We start from the raw sequence: 21,122 nt of genomic DNA on the forward strand, positions 1-21,122 counted from the left end.
CTCTCTGGTCCCTCTCTGGTCCCAACCCTCTCTGGTCCCAACCCTCTCTGGTCCCTCTCTGGTCCCAACCCTCTCTGGCCCCAACCCTCTTTCCACCAAAGTCAGGATCCCATGCACATGTGGGTAGAATGGGGAAATAGAGTAAAGTGCATTTCCCAGGGACACAGCACCATGATGACACAAAGTCTCGAACTCTGTTCACTGGTGAACACTGGTGAACACAAGTCCAGTGCGTCACTGATTCTGCCATGGTGCCTTTCATATGTATACTGTAACAAACACACAGGCATACAGTGCAAGCACTATTCAGATGCATGCACACACACATGCACACACACATGCACACACACACACTCTCTCTCTCTCTCTCTGTATATGTATATAACCACTCTGCCTCCCTATGGTCTGCAGCAAGGCAAAATCAGTGAGTCTCTCTTTTCCCCACACTGTGCAACAGGGCATATATAATGCAGTCTGTGATATTCACCACCAGTGACTTTTAAAGTTATTGCTATGTAAAACAGCTGCAGGCTGTTGTTTGATGACGATGGCAGAGCAATGAAGGCAGATGTTGGTCCATCTTCATTCAGAATGTCAGTCACACAAAGAAACTTTTCCTGCTGCTTTTGAATAGTTTGTTGTTGTTGTAAAATTGATCATTATGTTGGGTACCTGTGAATAATTCTCAGTAATGCTTGAAAGAAACAAATATTGTAAGAGGTGTAAAGGAAATGAATCTCATACTTATTATAGATTATTGCAGCAATGTGGACTACGTGGGAGTGGGGGTGCTGAGTTAGGTATGGTGTGACTTACATGTGAATTGAAGGAATTGTTTTTCAACCCACTACCGGAATTATTCAGCAACAAATAAAACACACACACGCACACACACACAAAGTTCATGTTCATGGAAAGTATAGATTTTGTGTACAAGCATTTAATAGAAAGTGTGTGTGTGTGTGTGTGACAGAATATTCATATTTCTTGTTCTTGCTCTTGTTCTCTTTGACATGAGATTAGAATTATCCTCTGTGTTAATTGTTAAAGGAATGTCACTTGTGAGAATGAGGAAATAAAGCAGAAGAGTGCAAAACCTTAAATCTGTTTGAAAAAAAGAAAGGAAAATACTGTTGTTTCACAAAATGATAATAATAGTTGGAATGTTGAAAAAGATTGTTTAAGAAAACAATGATAATAATTTACACTTATTGGATGATTCTCTCTTTCTGCAGATATACTTGCTGCGAAAATATGCCTCTCACCATGTTCCGCAGCCTGGAGTTCGGTTCTACATCTGCAGTTTAAGCACTGATACCATTGTGTATAAGGTAAGCAGTGATGGGAGAAATGTTTTCTCTGATTTATTGATGAAAAACTATTGGTTCCTTCTGTTGCTATGATTATGAATATGATACATGTGGTCAAAAAACTACATACTACATGACAGCGATGCTAAATTGTTCTTACATGGACAGAAAGGGCGTGGAAATGGTGAAAGATTACAAGAGAAGTTGTTTCTGTCTGACTGTTGTTTAACCTTTGGACAGGAGAGGGGGGGGGGGGAACAACATGTCAACAGCATTTGGGTGCTGAGAGTATGTGTGCAGAGATTTTAACATAGGAACTCCTTTCTGTTTCTTGTACTTTCTGTCCAGGAACTCCTTTCTGTTTCTTGTACTTTCTGTCCAGGAACTCCTTTCTGTTTCTTGTACTTTCTGTCCAGGAACTCCTTTCTGTTTCTTGTACTTTCTGTCCAGGAACTCCTTTCCGTTTCTTGTACTTTCTGTCCAGGAACTCCTTTCTGTTTCTTGTACTTTCTGTCCAGGAACTCCTTTCTGATTCTTGTACTTTCTGTCCAGGAGCTCCTTTCTGATTCTTGTACTTTCTGTCCAGGAACTCCTTTCTGTTTCTTGTACTTTCTGTCCAGGAACTCCTTTCTGTTTCTTGTACTTTCTGTCCAGGAACTCCTTTCTCTTTCTTGTACTTTCTGTCCAGGAGCTCCTTTCCGTTTCTTGTACTTTCTGTCCAGGAACTCCTTTCTGTTTCTTGTACTTTCTGTCCAGGAGCTCCTTTCCGTTTCTTGTACTTTCTGTCCAGGAACTCCTTTCTGTTTCTTGTACTTTCTGTCCAGGAGCTCCTTTCCGTTTCTTGTACTTTCTGTCCAGGAACTCCTTTCTGTTTCTTGTACTTTCTGTCCAGGAACTCCTTTCTCTTTCTTGTACTTTCTGTCCAGGAACTCCTTTCTGTTTCTTGTACTTTCTGTCCAGGAACTCCTTTCTGTTTCTTGTACTTTCTGTCCAGGAACTCCTTTCTGTTTCTTGTACTTTCTGTCCAGGAACTCCTTTCTGTTTCTTGTACTTTCTGTCCAGGAACTGTTGGTGAAAGGAGCCATGGCTGAGTGGTCAGCTAGGAAATGAGTGTCTGTGGGTTTGGCTTTGGGTGCATGCACCAAGATTTCTACTAACTCTCCACTAAGTCTTGAGTCTGGGTGATTATCATTCAGATGAGATGATAAACCAAGGTTTGTGTGCAGCATGCCCGGAGCTCATGTAAAAGAACCCATGGCAACAAATGGTTGTGCGTGGCACAATTTGTTGAAAAATGTGCTTTGAAAGTAAAGCAGATACACTTTCAGGCGGAGGGAAGGGGAAGTGGTGCTGCATTGTGGTAGCATACTCTTCCCAGGGACTGCAGCCTGAATTTCAAAGAGAGAAATCTGTCATGACAAGAACTAATGCAGTGTGATACAGTGCAATATGATACAACACAAACACAGGACAGGACAGTATAATGCCATGCAATGCCATACATTATAGGACAGGACAGGGCAGGACAGTATAATGCCATGCAATGCCATACATTATAGGACAGGACAGGGCAGGACAGTATAATGCCATGCAATGCCATACATTATAGGACAGGACAGGGCAGGACAGTATAATGCCATGCAATGCCATACATTATAGGACAGGACAGGGCAGGACAGTATAATGCCATGCAATGCCATACAACACAGGACAGGACAGTACAGGACAGTATAATGCCATGCAATGCCATACAACACAGGACAGTACAGCACAGTACAGTATAATGCCATGCAATGCCATACAACACAGGACAGGACAGTACAGGACAGTATAATGCCATGCAATGCCATACAACACAGGACAGTACAGTACAGTACAGTATAATGCCATGCAATGCCATACAACACAGGACAGTACAGGACAGTATAATGCCATGCAATGCCATACAACACAGGACAGGACAGGACAGTATAATGCCATGCAATGCCATACAACACAGGACAGTACAGGACAGGACAGTATAATGCCATGCAATGCCATACAACACAGGACAGGACAGTACTGGACAGTATAATGCCATGCAATGCCATACAACACAGGACAGTACAGCACAGTACAGTATAATGCCATACAGTGCCATACAACACAGGACAGGACAGGGCAGGACAGTATAATGCCATACAATGCCATACAACACAGGACAGTACAGCACAGTACAGTATAATGCCATGCAATGCCATACAACACGATACAACACAGGACAGTACAGCACAGTACAGTATAATGCCATACAATGCCATACAACACAGGACAGTACAGCACAGTACAGTATAATGCCATGCAATGCCATACAACACGATACAACACAGGACAGTACAGCACAGTACAGTATAATGCCATACAATGCCATACAACACAGGACAGTACAGCACAGTACAGTATAATGCCTCGCAATGCCATACAACACGATACAACACAGGACAGTACAGCACAGTACAGTATAATGCCATGCAATGCTATAGAACATGATACAACACAGGACAGTACAGCACAGTACAGTATAATGCCATGCAATGCCATATACAACATAATACAACACAGGACAGTACAGCACAGTACAGTATAATGCCATGCAATGCCATATACAACATAATACAACACAGGACAGTACAGCACAGTACAGTATAATGCCTCGCAATGCTTTTCAGCACAACACAACACGCATTCAAATCAAATGTTGATAATTATGCTGACATGACACACATACACAATGGCAACACAAACTTGTAACACCACTGCCCCCCCCCCCCCCCCCCCTCTGGTACCCTCCTCTCCCATGGAACAGGGACTGCTGAGCACGGCCCAGCTGTGGCAGTACTACACTGACCTGTGTGACCCTGACTACCAGTCCCACCTGGCCCTCGTGCACAGCCGCTTCTCCACCAACACCTTCCCCAGCTGGGAACGTGCACACCCACAGAGGTCAGTGGTGATGATGGTGATGATGACGACAGGGATGATGCTGAGGACGATGATGATGATGACAGTGATGGTGACAAGGATGATGATGATGACAGTGATGGTGGTGATGATGATGGTGACGAGGACAGTGATGGTGGTGAGGACAGTGATGGTGGTGATGGTGATGATGATGATGACAGTGATGGTGATGATGATGATCATGATGATGATGATGACGACAGTGATGATGGTGATGACAGTGATGGTGGTGATGATGATGATGATGACAGTGATGGTGGTGATGGTGATGATGATGATGACAGTGATGGTGATGATGATGACAGTGATGGTGGTGATGATGATGATGATGACAGTGATGATGATGATGATGATGACAGTGATGGTGATGATGATGATGATGACAGTGATGGTGATGATGATGACAGTGATGGTGGTGATGATGATGATGATGACAGTGATGGTGATGATGACAGTGATGGTGGTGATGATGATGATGACAGTAATGGTGATGATGACAGTGATGGTGGTGATGGTGATGATGATGATGACAGTGATGGTGGTGATGATGATGATGATGACAGTGATGGTGATGATGATGATGACAGTGATGGTGGTGATGATGATGATGATGACAGTGATGGTGATGATGATGATGACAGTGATGGTGATGATGATGACAGTGATGGTGGTGATGATGATGATGATGACAGTGATGGTGATGATGATGATGACAGTGATGGTGATGATGATGATGATGATGACAGTGATGGTGATGATGATGACAGTGATGGTGGTGATGATGATGATGATGACAGTGATGGTGGTGATGATGATGATGACAGTGATGGTGGTGATGATGATGATGACAGTGATGGTGGTGATGATGATGATGATGATGATGACAGTGATGGTGGTGATGATGATGATGACAGTGATGGTGGTGATGATGATGATGATGATGATGACAGTGATGGTGGTGAGGATGATGATGATGATGATGACAGTGATGGTGGTGATGATGATGACAGTGATGGTGGTGATGATGATGACAGTGATGGTGGTGATGATGATGATGATGATGACAGTGATGGTGGTGATGATGATGATGATGATGACAGTGATGGTGGTGATGATGATGATGATGACAGTGATGGTGGTGAGGATGATGATGATGACAGTGATGGTGGTGAGGATGATGACAGTGATGGTGGTGAGGATGATGGTGATGACAGTGATGGTGGTGATGATGATGATGATGACAGTGATGGTGGTGAGGATGATGATGATGATGACAGTGATGGTGGTGATGATGATGATGATGATGACAGTGATGGTGGCGAGGATGATGATGATGATGACAGTGATGGTGGTGAGGATGATGATGATGATGACAGTGATGGTGGCGAGGACAATGATAATGACAGTGATGATGCTGAGGAGGATGATAATGACAGGGATGATGAAGATGCTGACAGTTATAACGATGAGGATGACAGTGATGATGATAGTTATGGTGATTACGACGACAACAATAGCGACACCAGTGATAATGACACTCACGATGATGATGATGACAGTAATGATAATGACGACAGTAATGATAATGACACTGATGACAACAATGGCAATGATGATGACAGTGATGACAAACGACGATGCTGACAGTTGTGATGATGACAGTGATGTTGATAAAGGTGAAGATGACCCCAACGCCAACACCAGCAACACTGAATTCTCCCCCTCCCTATCCCCCCTCCCCCCCAACCCTCTGGGGGGGAGGGGGGATGGTGATGATGATGACAGTGACAGTGACGATACTGACAATGATGTTGACAGTGGTGATGATGACACTTAACACCAACAATACCAACACCACCAGTGAACTGTTCTCCCCACGCCCTGCAGATACCTGGCGCACAACGGAGAGATCAACACCCTGCGAGGCAACCACAACCTGATGAAGGCGCGGGAGGGGGTGATGAGCAGCTCTGTGTACGGCGACCGCCTGTCTGAGCTGTACCCCGTGGTGGAGGAAGGCATGTCTGACTCGGGCTGCGTGGACAACGTGCTGGAGTTCCTCTGCATGGCCGGCGGCAGGGAGCTGCCCGAGGTCTGGTGTTGGAGAGGGGAGTGGGAGGGGTGGGGTGGGGGTTAGGGTGGGGGAGTTGTGGTTGATGGTGGAATGGGGAAGGGGTTGGGTTTGGGGGAGTTGGTGTGGGGTGGGTGGGAGGTGAGTAGGGTGTGTGATGATGTGTGTGTGGGTGGAAATGTTGCAAGTGGGGTGGATGGGTTGGGGAAGGTGTGTGGGGAATGGGTGTGGGGTTTTTTGTTTTTTTTTTGGGGGGGGGGGGTGTGAGGGTGTGTATGTGGTGGGGGCTGGAGGGGTGAGTAGGATATATGATGAGTGGGTGTGTGGTGGAGGTGCTGTGTGAGGGTGAGTAGGGTGTGTGTGGGGGGGAGGGGGTTAAGGTGTTGTGTTTGGGGTGGGTGTGTAGGTGATTAGGGTGTGTGATGGTAGTGTGTGGGTAAGGTGTTGTGTTTGGGGTGGGTGTGTAGGTGATTAGGGTGTGTGATGGTAGTGTGTGGGTAAGGTGTTGTGTTTGGGGTGGGTGTGTAGGTGATTAGGGTGTGTGATGGTAGTGTGTGGGTAAGGTGTTGTGTTTGGGGTGGGTGTGTAGGTGATTAGGGTGTGTGATGGTAATGTGTGGGTAAGGTGTTGTGTTTGGGGTGGGTGTGTAGGTGATTAGGGTGTGTGATGGTAGTGTGTGGGTAAGGTGTTGTGTTTGGGGTGGGTGAGTGGGGTGTGGGGGTGGGGGTGGGGGTGAAGTGTTGTGTTTTGGGTAGCTGTGGGGGTGAGTAGGGTGTGTGTGTGTGTGGGGGGGGTGAAGTGTTGTGTTTTGGGTGTGTGTGTGTGTGTGTGGGGGGGGGGGGGGGGTGAAGTGTTGTGTTTGGGGTGGGTGTGTGTGTGTGTGTGGGGGGGGGTGAAGTGTTGTGTTTGGGGTGGGTGTGTGGGGGGGGGGGTTGAGGTGTGTGTTTGGGGTGGGTATGTGGGTGAGTAGGGTGTGTGTGTGTGTGGGGGGGGGGGGGGGGGTTGAGGTGTTTGGGGTGGGTATGTGGGTGAGTAGGGTGTGTGTGTGTGTGTGTGGGGGGGGGTTGAGGTGTGTGTTTGGGGTGGGTATGTGGGTGAGTAGGGTGTGTGTGTGTGTGGGGGGGGGTGAAGTGTTATGTTTGGGGTGGGTGTTGGGTGAATAGGGTGTGTGATGGGTGTGTGTGGGGTGAGTGGGGTGTGTGTGTGTGGGGGGGTGAATTGTGTTTGGGGTGGGTGTGTGGGTGAATACGGTGTGTGATGGGTGTGTGTGTGGGGGGGGGGGGGGGGGGGGAGGGTGAAATGTTGTGTTTGGGGTGGGTGTTGGGTGAATAGGGTGTGTGATGGGTGTGTATGGGGGGGGGGTGAGGTGGGTGTGTGTGTGTGTGGGGGGGGTGAAGTGTTGTGATTGGGGGGTGTGTGTGTGTGAATACGATATGTGATGGGTGTGTGTGTGGGGGGAGGGTGAAATGTGTTTGGAGTGGGTGAGTGGGGTGTGTGTTTGGGATGGGTGTGTGTGGGGGAGGGGGGAGGTGGGTGAGTAGGGTGTGAGAGAGCTCTTTCTCTCCCGAGTACCATAAGCTAAAAGAATTCAGCTCATTATCATATTTATGGTGAAAGTTTTGCAAGTTTGCACGAAGCACAAGTTCTGTTGGACAAGCCATGGCTGCATGCAGACAAACCCCAACACTTGGAACAAGTATTGGAAGAAAATTTTCAAGATGCAAATATTCACTGTACAAATTATTTAATACAAGGTATTTGATCTACAAATTATTCAGTACATAATATTTGATGTACATTTTTCAATACTAAATATTTGATTGATGAATGATCTAATGCAAGACATCTGATTTACAAATTGTTGAATGAAAAATATTTGATGTACAAATAAGTACTATTTATTTCATACAAAATAATTGAAGTGCAAATTATTTAACAAGGTAATTGATGTACAGATGATTTGATACAAGATTATTTAATGTAGAGAATAACTAAAGATATTTAATGATGCACATATTCAACACTAATATATTTGATGTACAAATTATTCAACACTAGACATGATGAAGCAATATGATGTATCTCCAGGCGGTGATGACGATGGTACCAGAGGCGTGGCAGAACGACAAGAACATGACGGAGGAAAAGAAAGCGTTCTACAGGTGGGCCGCCTTCGGTATGGAACCATGGGATGGACCAGGTGAGTGAGGGAGAGAAGAGAGAGAGAGTGTGTGTGGTTGTGTGCATTGGGGTGGTGGTTGAGATACGAGAGAGTGTGTGTGTATGAGAGAGTGAGTGAGTTAATGAGTGGAGATATGAGAGAGTGTGTATGTGTGAGAGAGTGAGTGAGTTAATGAGTATGTGTGTGTGTGTGTGTGTGAATGAGAGTGAGTACAACAGCACATAATCTGTATCTTTTTGGCAGTGGTGTGTGTGTGTTGACATGATACCTGTCCAAACTGCTTCAGGTCACCACAAGGCATACATCCACATTTCTCCACATACACACATATGATCACTCCACATGTCACACTGTACCATACCTCTCCACACTGCATTATCATTGCACAGGCCACAAAACCTGTCACCGCATCATCACATCAACATTCTTTCCCAAACTTTTTTGCATTAATTTTTGGTGTGTGTGGGAAAGGGGGAGGGGGTGGCTGTGACTGCATGTGTAGATACGACCTCCTAACAAACCACAGCAACAACAAAACCCTTTCATGTGATTTTTGTCATGAACAACAAACTGTTCCAGCCCTGCTGACATTCACGGATGGGCGTTACATCGGCGCCATCCTGGATCGGAACGGCCTGCGACCATCGCGGTACTATGTCACCAGCGACAACTTCATGTACATGTCAAGTGAGGTGGGCGTCACCGACAGGGAGCCCCAGGAGGTTGTGCGCAAGGTGAGAGGATAGTGGCGGCAGTGAATGGGTTAACTGATTTATTTATTCATTCATCTATTTGATGGGTGCAGTAGTGGAGTGGTTAAAGCGTTGGACTTTAAATCTGAGGGTCCCTGGTTAGAATCTCGGTAATGGCACCTGGTGGGTAAAGGTTGGAGAGTTGTTCGATCTCCCAGGTCAGACTATATGCAGACCTGCTCGTGCCTGAACCCCATTCCTGTGTATATGCAAGCAGAAGATCAAATACGCACGTTAAAGATCCTGTAATCCGTATCAGCATTCAATGGGTTATGGAAACAAGAACATAACCAGCATGCACACCCCTGAAAACAGAGTATGGATACCCGCATGGTGGGGTAAAAATAGTCAAACATGTAAATAACATAACCAGCATGCACACCCCTGAAAACGGAGTATGGATACCCACATGATGGGGTAAAAATAGTGGTACATGTAAAAGCCCATTCCTGTACATAGGAGTGAACATGGGAGTTGCAGCCCACGACGGAAGGAAGAAGAAGAATTTGAAAGAGGATTGTGGCAGAGTGGTGAAGATCCTCTGCCAGTACACAGTCTGTCGGGGTCGGGGTTGAAATTCTGCTCTTGTCCTTTCTCCAAAGCTTGACTAGAAAATCAAACGGAGCGTCTTGTCATTAGAATGAGACTATAAATGGAGATCCCATGTGCAGCACGCACTTGGCGTACTGAAAAAGAACCCATGGCAACTGGAGTGTTGTCCTCTGGCAAAATTCAGTAGATGTAATCCTCTGGGATAGGTACGCAAACAAATATGTATGTATGCACTCAAGGCCTGACTCAGCACTCTGGGCTGTGCTGCTGGTCAGGTGTCTGCTCAGCAGATGTGGTGTAGCAGATGTGGCTTTGTCCAGACACACTGACACCTCCTTGAGAAGCTGAAATGGATACTGTTGAGTTGTTTCTTTCAGCCCCCAAGTGTGCATTTTCAGATTATTTTATCTGTCCTTTTTTTCTTGTAGGTTTCTGATTGTTTTCAAGAAGGTGTCAAAAAGGCATGTGTAAGTTGAGGGTGGCAGTGAGTGTGTTAATTGATTGATTAACTCCTTCACACCCACACCCATCCTCCAATGTGCATTTGCAGTTTATTTCACCTTCTTAGTATCCTTGCAGGTTTCAGGGTTGGTTTGTTTTGGGGTTTTTTTGGGTTTTTTTCTGAAAGTGTCAAAGCATGCGGCCTTATCTGTTTGCACTGCATCTGTTTTAAATCATATTTTAAAATTTCCTTTTTCTAATGAGGAGAATGATGGATGTGCACAGGAGTTCTGAATGACGGTGAACAATGTGTGTGTGTCTGTCAGGGACGACTGAAGCCAGGCCGCATGCTGCTGGTGGACACCCAGAAGAAGGTGTTCATGAAGGACGAAGTGCTCAAGGCCAACATTGCCGCCCTCCGACCTGTTGGCCAGTGGCTGCAAGAGGTCAGCTTGATAACCGTTGTCGTGTTGTCAGGGTTTGTTGCGTTGTATTGTGTTGTGTTGTATTGTATAATAATAACAGAATGAATATATATATATATATACAAGAATATTGTGATAAAGAAATACACAACTGCATTTCCATTTCACACACACACACACACACACAAACACACACCACTGAACACAAATTCTCGGACACAATTACACCCACATGCACATGTTCCCTCATATAGTGCAAAATCATTGCCAACACAAGCATATACAAAACATTTCACAATTGATAATAGGACTATTAGACTAACAGATCAAAATTTGTATTGCTGTTAATTATTTTCAATGAGGTGATTCTTCAGATTTTTCTTAAACACGTTTTTATTTACAATACTTTTCAGAGTGAGTGGGAGATTATTCCATAATTTTCCACCAGAATACAGAAAGCTGGATTTGTAAAGGTTGTTTCTTGGTCTGGGTATGCAGAGCATGTGGTTGTGTCTGTGTTCATTAGTTTTAAATGTGTCTGCAATCTTTTTTGGAGCATTTCCATACATAACATTATGCATGCAAACAGCTTTGTTGAAGTACAGCCTATTGTGAAAAGATAATATATTAAGTTGTTTATAGTCCATTGGGGTCAGGGAGTTCGGTTTTAACAATACTATTTTCAGTGCTCTTTTATACATACGGTGAATAAACTTCAAGTTTGAGAGGCTACAGCTGTCCCATAAAGTTGATGCATAATCAATTACTGGCAGAATATGTGCACCGAAGAAGAGTTTTTGTGAATGGACATTAAAGATCTTTTTGATTTTTGCTAGTTGAAGTATTCTATTTGAGATGTTTACTTAAGTACTTCGTATGAATGTGTGTGTATGCATGCATGCGTATGTGTGTGCATGCGTGCACATGTGCATTTCTCTGTGTGTGTGTGTGTGAGTGTTGTGTGTGTGTGTGTTTGTATGATTGTGTTTGTGTTGTGTATGTGTGTGTATTCATGGATATGTGCATGCATGTGTGTGTGCGCACACATGTGCGTTTCTGTGTGTTGTGTATATGTGTGTGGTGTGTATGATGTGTGTGGTGTGTGTATGTGTGTGGTATGTGTATGTGTGATTTGTATGTGTGTGTGTGTATGCATGCATGCATATGTGCGTGCACGCGTACACATGTGCATTTCTGTGTGTGTGTGTACATTTGTGTGTGTGTGTATATGAGTGTTGTGTGTGTGTGTGTGTGTGTGTTTGTATGATTGTGTTTGTGTTGTGTATGTGTGTGTATTCGTGGATATGTGCGTGCATGTGTGTGTACGCGCACATATGCGTTTCTGTGTGTTGTGTATATGTGTGTGTGTGTGTGTGTATTTGTGTGTGTTTGTGTTGTATGTGTGTGTGTGCACAAACATGTGTGCATGCATGTATGTTTGTATGCTCGTGTGCATTTTTGTGTGTTGTGTGTGTGTATGTGTGTGCATTTGTGTGTGTTTGTGTTGTGTGTGCATTTGTTTGTGTGTGTGTTGTGTATCTGTGTGTTTGTCACATGACAGACGATGACGATGGCGGAGCTGCGGGAACACCACGACCAGATGGCGGTGCACAAGCTGTCGTCCATCCGCCAGATGTCGGCGGTGGGTGGTTACCTGGAGACAGACCCCCGCATGTTGCTCTACAACTACACCATGGACGGCATCAACCTCCTGGTACTGCCAATGGTCAAGGAAAAGTGAGTAGTGGGAACAGCAATGAAGGGTGCAATAGCCGAGTGGTTAAAGTGTTGGTCTTTCAGTCTGAGGGTCCCAGGTTCGAATCTTGATAAGGGCACTTTGTGGTAAAGGGTGAAGATTGTTTCAATCTCCCAGGTCGACATATGTGCAGACCTGCTAGTGCCTGAATCCCCTTCATGTGTATACGCAAGCAGAAGATCAAATACACATGTTAAAGATCCTGTAATCCATGTCAGCATTCGGTGGGTGATGGAAACAAGAATATACCCAGTATGCACACCCTCGAAAACGGAGTATGGCTGCCTACATGGCTGGGTAAATAAACAAGACCATCATACACATGAAATGTTACATGTGTCTAAGTGTGTATGTAAGCATGCCTGAAATCTGATTGAAAGACACAGGAAACCACTGATGAGCACCCAGTGGCAGCCATCTGTGGACTGTGCCCAGGTAGACAGACTGTTGTGTAAATGACCCTGAGTTTGCAAAGTGGAGCTCGGTCTCCGACTGAGGATTCTCTGTATAAGTATCCATATCAAATCAAATCAAATCAACAACATTCATTTCAAAAGGAGGAGTGTGGGGGAACAACATTCATTTCAAAAGGAAGAGTGAGTGGGGAACAACAACATTGATTTCAAAAGGAAGAGTGAGTGGGGGAACAACAACATTCATTTCAAAAGGAAGAGTGAGGAACAACAACATTGATTTCAAAGGGAAGAGTGAGTGGGGAACAACAACACTCATTTCAAAAGGAAGAGTGAGTGGGGAACAACAACATTCATTTCAAAAGGAAGAGTGAGTGGGGAACAACAACATTCATTTCAAAGGGAAGAGTGAGTGGGGAACAACAACATTGATTTCAAAAGGAAGAGTGAGTGGGGAACAACAACATTGATTTCAAAAGGAAGAGTGAGTGGGGAACAACAACACTCATTTCAAAAGGAAGAGTGAGTGGGGAACAACAACATTCATTTCAAAAGGAAGAGTGAGTGGGGAACAACAACATTGATTTCAAAGGGAAGAGTGAGTGGGGAACAACAACACTCATTTCAAAAGGAAGAGTGAGTGGGGAACAACAACATTCATTTCAAAAGGAAGAGTGAGTGGGGAACAACAACATTGATTTCAAAAGGAAGAGTGAGTGGGGAACAACAACACTCATTTCAAAAGGAAGAGTGAGTGGGGAACAACAACATTGATTTCAAAAGGAAGAGTGAGTGGGGGAACAACAACACTCATTTCAAAAGGAAGAGTGAGTGGGGGAACAACAACACTCATTTCAAAAGGAAGAGTGAGTGGGGAACAACAACACTCATTTCAAAAGGAAGAGTGAGTGGGGAACAACAACATTGATTTCAAAAGGAAGAGTGAGTGGGGGGAACAACAACATTCATTTCAAAAGGAAGAGTGAGTGGGGAACAACAACATTGATTTCAAAAGGAAGAGTGAGTGGGGAACAACAACATTCATTTCAAAAGGAAGAGTGAGTGGGGAACAACAACACTCATTTCAAAAGGAAGAGTGAGTGGGGAACAACAACATTCATTTCAAAGGGAAGAGTGAGTGGGGAACAACAACATTGATTTCAAAAGGAAGAGTGAGTGGGGAACAACAACATTGATTTCAAAGGGAAGAGTGAGTGGGGAACAACAACATTCATTTCAAAAGGAAGAGTGAGTGGGGAACAACAACATTCATTTCAAAAGGAAGAGTGAGTGGGGAACAACAACATTGATTTCAAAGGGAAGAGTGAGTGGGGAACAACAACACTCATTTCAAAAGGAAGAGTGAGTGGGGAACAACAACATTCATTTCAAAAGGAAGAGTGAGTGGGGAACAACAACACTCATTTCAAAAGGAAGAGTGAGTGGGGGGAACAACAACACTCATTTCAAAAGGAAGAGTGAGTGGGGAACAACAACACTCATTTCAAAAGGAAGAGTGAGTGGGGGGAACAACAACACTCATTTCAAAAGGAAGAGTGAGTGGGGGGAACAACAACACTCATTTCAAAAGGAAGAGTGAGTGGGGAACAACAACACTCATTTCAAAAGGAAGAGTGAGTGGGGAACAACAACATTGATTTCAAAAGGAAGAGTGAGTGGGGAACAACAACATTCATTTCAAAAGGAAGAGTGAGTGGGGAACAACAACATTGATTTCAAAAGGAAGAGTGAGTGGGGGACAACAACATTGATTTCAAAAGGAAGAGTGAGTGGGGGAACAACAACATTCATTTCAAAAGGAAGAGTGAGTGGGGAAAAACAACATTCATTTCAAAAGGAAGAGTGAGTGGGGAACAACATTGATTTCAAAAGGAATGAGTGGAGGAACAACAACACTCATTTCAAAAGGAAGAGTGAGTGGGGGAACAACAACATTGATTTCAAAAGGAAGAGTGAGTGGGGAACAACAACATTGATTTCAAAAGGAAGAGTGAGTGGGGAACAACAACATTCATTTCAAAAGGAAGAGTGAGTGGGGGAACAACAACACTCATTTCAAAAGGAAGAGTGAGTGGGGGAACAACAACACTCATTTCAAAAGGAAGAGTGAGTGGGGGAACAACAACACTCATTTCAAAAGGAAGAGTGAGTGGGGGACAACAACATTGATTTCAAAAGGAAGAGTGAGTGGGGAACAACAACACTCATTTCAAAAGGAAGAGTGAGTGGGGAACAACATTCATTTCAAAAGGAAGAGTGAGTGGGGGACAACAACATTGATTTCAAAAGGAAGAGTGAGTGGGGGAACAACAACATTCATTTCAAAAGGAAGAGTGAGTGGGGAACAACATTCATTTCAAAAGGAAGAGTGAGTGGGGGAACAACAACATTGATTTCAAAAGGAAGAGTGAGTGGGGGAACAACAACATTGATTTCAAAAGGAAGAGTGAGTGGGGGACAACAACATTGATTTCAAAAGGAAGAGTGAGTGGGGGAACAACAACATTGATTTCAAAAGGAAGAGTGAGTGGGGGAACAACAACACTCATTTCAAAAGGAAGAGTGAGTGGGGAACAACATTCATTTCAAAAGGAAGAGTGAGTGGGGGAACAACAACATTGATTTCAAAAGGAAGAGTGAGTGGGGGAACAACAACACTCATTTCAAAAGGAAGAGTGAGTGGGGGAACAACAACACTCATTTTAAAAGGAAGAGTGAGGAACAACAACATTGATTTCAAAAGGAAGAGTGAGTGGGGGACAACATTGATTTCAAAAGGAAGAGTGAGTGGGGGACAACATTCATTTCAAAAGGAAGAGTGAGGAACAACAACATTGATTTCAAAAGGAAGAGTGAGTGGGGAACAACAACACTCATTTCAAAAGGAAGAGTGAGTGGGGAACAACAACATTGATTTCAAAAGGAAGAGTGAGTGGGGAACAACAACGTTCATTTCAAAAGGAAGAGTGAGTGGGGAACAACAACATTCATTTCAAAAGGAAGAGTGAGTGGGGAACAACAACACTCATTTCAAAAGGAAGAGTGAGTGGGGGAACAACAACATTCATTTCAAAAGGAAGAGTGAGTGGGGAACAACAACATTCATTTCAAAAGGAAGAGTGAGTGGGGGGAACAACAACACTCATTTCAAAAGGAAGAGTGGGGAACAGCAACACTCATTTCAAAAGGAAGAGTGAGTGAGGAACAACATTCATTTCAAAAGGAAGAGTGAGTGGGGAACAACAACACTCATTTCAAAAGGAAGAGTGAGTGGGGAACAACAACACTCATTTCAAAAGGAAGAGTGAGTGGGGAACAGCAACACTCATTTCAAAAGGAAGAGTGAGTGGGGAACAGCAACACTCATTTCAAAAAGAAGAGTGAGTGGGGAACAACACCACTCATTTCAAAAGGAAGAGTGTGGGGAACAACATTGATTTCAAGAGGAAAACAACACTGACATGTGTGTGTGTGTACAGGAAAGAGGCACTGGGCTCCATGGGGAACGACGCCCCCCTGGTTTGCCTGTCCAACATTGATTTCAAGAGGAAAACAACACTGACATATATGTGTGTGTACAGGAAAGAGGCACTGGGCTCCATGGGGAACGACGCCCCCCTGGCTTGCCTGTCCAACTTCAACCCTCTGCTCTTCACCTACTTTAAACAGCTCTTCGCTCAGGTCACCAACCCCCCCATTGACCCCTTCCGCGAAAAGATCGTCATGTCCCTGGTGAGTTCTTCTTCCTCTTCCTCTTCTTCTTCCTCTCCTTCCTCTTCTTCTTCTTCTTCCTCTTCTTCCTCTTCTTCTTCTTCCTCTCCTTCTTCCTCTTCTTCCTCTTCTTCTTCCTCTCCTTCTTCCTCTTCTTCTTCTTCCTCTTCTTCTTTTTTTTCCTTCTTCTTCTACATAATGATCTACATCAGCATGCTGATGAAACTGTCATTTTTGTGGGAGGTTGTGTTGGAGCACAAGTTGACTGAGTTGCAGAGGGAAGTGCTGTAAGTTGAAAGGGGAGGGGGGCGGGGCAGTCCACTGGTGTGTTTGTGTCTCCAGCTTGGCCAACCCACCTACCTTTGTGGTCCCCAGGAAGACTCTCAATCGGCACAGCCCTCGCCTTTTATGACACTACACCAGTGGAAGAAAAAAAGAAAGGAAAGTTGGAAGAACGCAGGGTGGGGGAAGCTGAACTCATTCAATCCTCGGGAGTTGACAGCCCTGGCAGACTTGATGCTATATTGATGCAGAAAAAAACACAGAAAATACACTGTTTTTCCTCCACATTATGTCAGGGCACATCTGGAAATAGTGTCCTTTCCCTTTCCTTTGGGTTCATGCAGGAATGGAAAAAGCCTTTCAGTGAGACGAATTTGATGCAGGGCTCACTGGGATGACAAACAGAAGGGTTGGGATGGTAGTCAGAAAGCTTTCTGCTATCTTGACTTCTTTTGTCTTGTTCTCATCCATGTTGCAGTTGACGATTCATGCAAGGGGCATAAGCCAGTGCTCAGAATACTGTGCCTTTCTGATGAGTTCCTGATGGCATACCTTTAAGTTCTGGCTTAGAAAGGTTTTTGAAATTTTTTAATCATATGATAAATACTTTGCTGCCCTACATGACTTAAGTCAACTAGACAGTGCACCGCCATAGGCGACTTAGTCGACATTGAGGGGACATGTTAATAGGACGGTTTTTTTTACAGTGTATCGAAGCTTCACATCTGCAGCCAATTTCCCAGGCAATAGAACAATGAATAACCTTTGCCCTTGACTGAGTTTGAAGTGAACAAGTCCATTGTATTGTTTTGACACGAACCGAAGCCTGTAACTGACAGCAGAAACTGGGCAGTGAAAGAGTGTGTGTGAAACCTGTCTTGTTGTGTGACAGAGTGTGTGAAACCTGTCTTGTTGTGTGACAGAGAGTGTGTGAAACCTGTCTTGTTGTGTGACAGAGAGTGTGTGAAACCTGTCTTGTTTTGTGACAGAGAGTGTGTGAAACCTGTCTTGTTTTGTGACAGTGTGTGAAACCTGTCTTGTTTTGTGACAGTGTGTGAAACCTGTCTTGTTTTGTGACAGAGAGTGTGAAACCTGTCTTGTTGTGTGACAGAGAATGTGTGAAACCTGTCTTGTTGTGTGACAGAGAGTGTGTGAAACCTGTCTTGTTGTGTGACAGAGAGTGTGTGAAACCTGTCTTGTGTGACAGAGAGTGTGTGAAACCTGTCTTGTTTTGTGACAGAGAGTGTGTGAAACCTGTCTTGTTTTGTGACAGAGAGTGTGTGAAACCTGTCTTGTTGTGTGACTGACAGCAGAACCTGGGCAGTGAAAGTGTCTGAGTGAAACCTGTCTTGTTGTGTGACAGAGAGTGTGTGAAACCTGTCTTGTTGTGTGACAGAGAGTGTGTGAAACCTGTCTTGTTTTGTGACTGACAGCAGAACCTTGGCAGTGAAAGAGTGTGTGTGAAACCTGTCTTGTTGTGTGACTGACAGCAGAACCTTGGCAGTGAAAGAGTGTGTGAAACCTGTCTTGTTGTGTGACTGACAGCAGAACCTTGGCAGTGAAAGAGTGTGTGTGAAACCTGTCTTGTTTTGTGACTGACAGCAGAACCTGGGAAGTGAAAGAGTGTGTGAAACCTGTCTTGTTTTGTGACTGACAGCAGAACCTGGGCAGTGAAAGTGTCTGTGTGTGAAACCTGTCTTGTTGTGTGACAGAGCAGAACCTGGGCAGTGAAAGAGTGTGTGAAACCTGTCATGTTGTGTGACTGACAGCAGAACCTGGGCAGTGAAAGAGTGTGTGAAACCTGTCTTGTTGTGTGACTGACAGCAGAACCTGGGCAGTGAAAGAGTGTGTGAAACCTGTCGTGTTGTGTGACTGACAGCAGAACCTGGGCAGTGAAAGTGTCTGTGTGTGAAACCTGTCTTGTTGTGTGACAGAGCAGAACCTGGGCAGTGAAAGAGTGTGTGAAACCTGTCGTGTTGTGTGACTGACAGCAGAACCTGGGCAGTGAAAGTGTCTGTGTGTGAAACCTGTCTTGTTGTGTGACAGAGCAGAACCTGGGCAGTGAAAGAGTGTGTGAAACCTGTCGTGTTGTGTGACTGACAGCAGAAACTGGTCAGTGAAAGTGTCTGTGTGTGAAACCTGTCTTGTGTGACAGAGCAGAACCTTGGCAGTGAAAGAGTGTGTGTGAAACCTGTCTTGTTTTGTGACTGACAGCAGAACCTGGGCAGTGAAAGAGTGTGTGAAACCTGTCTTGTTTTGTGACTGACAGCAGAACCTTGGCAGTGAAAGAGTGTGTGTGAAACCTGTCTTGTTGTGTGACAGGGAGTGTGTGAAACCTGTCTTGTTTTGTGACTGACAGCAGAACCTTGGCAGTGAAAGAGTGTGTGTGAAACCTGTCTTGTTTTGTGACTGACAGCAGAACCTGGGCAGTGAAAGAGTGTGTGTGAAACCTGTCTTGTTGTGTGACTGACAGCAGAACCTGGGCAGTGAAAGAGTGTGTGAAACCTGTCCTGTTGTGTGACTGACAGCAGAACCTGGGCAGTGAAAGAGTGTGTGAAACCTGTCTTGTTGTGTGACTGACAGCAGAACCTTGGCAGTGAAAGAGTGTGTGAAACCTGTCTTGTTTTGTGACTGACAGCAGAACCTTGGCAGTGAAAGAGTGTGTGAAACCTGTCTTGTTTTGCACTGGATTCAACTGCTGCTGAAGTGGGTTTGAATTGTGATGTGTTGTGATGTGTAGTGTGTTGCATTGTGCATTGCACTGAAAGTATGTAGTTTGGTGAGGAATGGAGTGTGTGCTGTGAGGTGGTGTGGTGGTGTTCTGCACAGCCATGCTATGGTGCGCACATTTCCTTTGTGCATAGCATATCTGTGTATCCACTCACTCACTCATACATGGACAAATACATACATGAACATAAGCATGCATTCACTCATTTTCTGAGTCACACACACACACACACATGTGCGCGTGCTTGCGGTACGGTTCAGACACCTGACAAGGTACGGCAGAGACAGAATTGAACCAGACACCTGACGACTGTTTCAGGCCTGCCCTGTGGGACCGGAGCACAACATTCTGGAGCCAGCACCGGAGCAGTGTCAGCGCCTGTGGTTGGAGCAGCCGATTATCTCCCTCTACGACATTGAGGTCCTCCGCCACACGAAGCACAAGGGGTGGAAGGTAGGGAAAGAGAGACGCTGTGGAATTGTCCAAGGCACAGCTGTGGCAGGTGGCACAATGCTCATTCGGATGAGACGGTAAACTGAGGTCCCGTGCGCAGCACACATTTGGCACACTGTGAAAGAACCCATGGCAACGAGAGTGTTGTCCTCTGGCAAAATTGTGCAGAAGAGAAATCCTCTGATAGGTACACAAATATAAAAGCATGCACTCAAGGCCTGACAAAGTGTGTTGGGTAATGCTGCTGGTCAGGCATCTGCCTAACAGATATGGTGTAGCATGTATGGGTTTGTCCAAACGCAGTGACGCCTCCTTGAGAGACTGAAACAAACCACGGCAGATATTGTAACTGTCCACAGCAGGTGTCGTCATTGTCTTCGGCAAATATTGTAATTTTCTATGGCAGTTATTGTAACTGTCCACAGCAGGTGTCGTCATTGTCTTCGGCAAATATTGTAATTTTCTATGGCAGTTATTGTAACTGTCCACAGCAAACAGAGGTGGAAGGTGGGGAACAGTCCACACCAGACAGAAGGGGTGGAAGGTAGGGAACAGTCCACACCAAACAGAAGGGGTGGAAGGTGGGGAACAGTCCACAGCAAACAGAGGTGGAAGGTGGGGAACAGTCCACACCAGACAGAAGGGGTGGAAGGTGGGGAACAGTCCACACCAGACAGAAGGGGTGGAAGGTGGGGAACAGTCCACACCAGACAGAAGGGGTGGAAGGTGGGGAACAGTCCACACCAAACAGAAGGGGTGGAAGGTGGGGAACAGTCCACACCAGACAGAAGGGGTGGAAGGTAGAGAACAGTCCACACCAAACAGAAGGGGTGGAAGGTGGGGAACAGTCCACACCAAACAGAAGGGGTGGAAGGTGGGGAACAGTCCACACCAGACAGGGGTGGAAGGTGGGGAACAGTCCACACCAGACAGAAGGGGTGGAAGGTGGGGAACAGTCCACACCAAACAGAAGGGGTGGAAGGTAGGGAACAGTCCACACCAGACAGAAGGGGTGGAAGGTG

General features: G+C 45.2%; 1 protein-coding gene across 1 annotated transcript in view; it reads left to right on the forward strand.

Annotated features, from left to right (window-relative positions):
• The window catches only part of LOC143282637 (uncharacterized), a 196,627-nt gene that overhangs the window by 79,164 nt on the left and 96,341 nt on the right, over positions 1-21,122 (forward strand). The window contains exons 6-14 of the mRNA XM_076588286.1: positions 1,236-1,331; positions 4,156-4,292; positions 6,198-6,402; positions 8,470-8,581; positions 9,143-9,297; positions 10,635-10,754; positions 12,295-12,470; positions 16,505-16,655; positions 19,966-20,100. Of these exons, the coding sequence (XP_076444401.1) occupies positions 1,236-1,331; positions 4,156-4,292; positions 6,198-6,402; positions 8,470-8,581; positions 9,143-9,297; positions 10,635-10,754; positions 12,295-12,470; positions 16,505-16,655; positions 19,966-20,100 (1,287 nt within the window). The remainder of the gene's footprint in view (positions 1-1,235; positions 1,332-4,155; positions 4,293-6,197; positions 6,403-8,469; positions 8,582-9,142; positions 9,298-10,634; positions 10,755-12,294; positions 12,471-16,504; positions 16,656-19,965; positions 20,101-21,122) is intronic.

The sequence above is a fragment of the Babylonia areolata genome, chromosome 6, assembly GCF_041734735.1.
Source record: "Babylonia areolata isolate BAREFJ2019XMU chromosome 6, ASM4173473v1, whole genome shotgun sequence".
Classification (NCBI taxonomy): domain Eukaryota; kingdom Metazoa; phylum Mollusca; class Gastropoda; order Neogastropoda; family Buccinidae; genus Babylonia; species Babylonia areolata.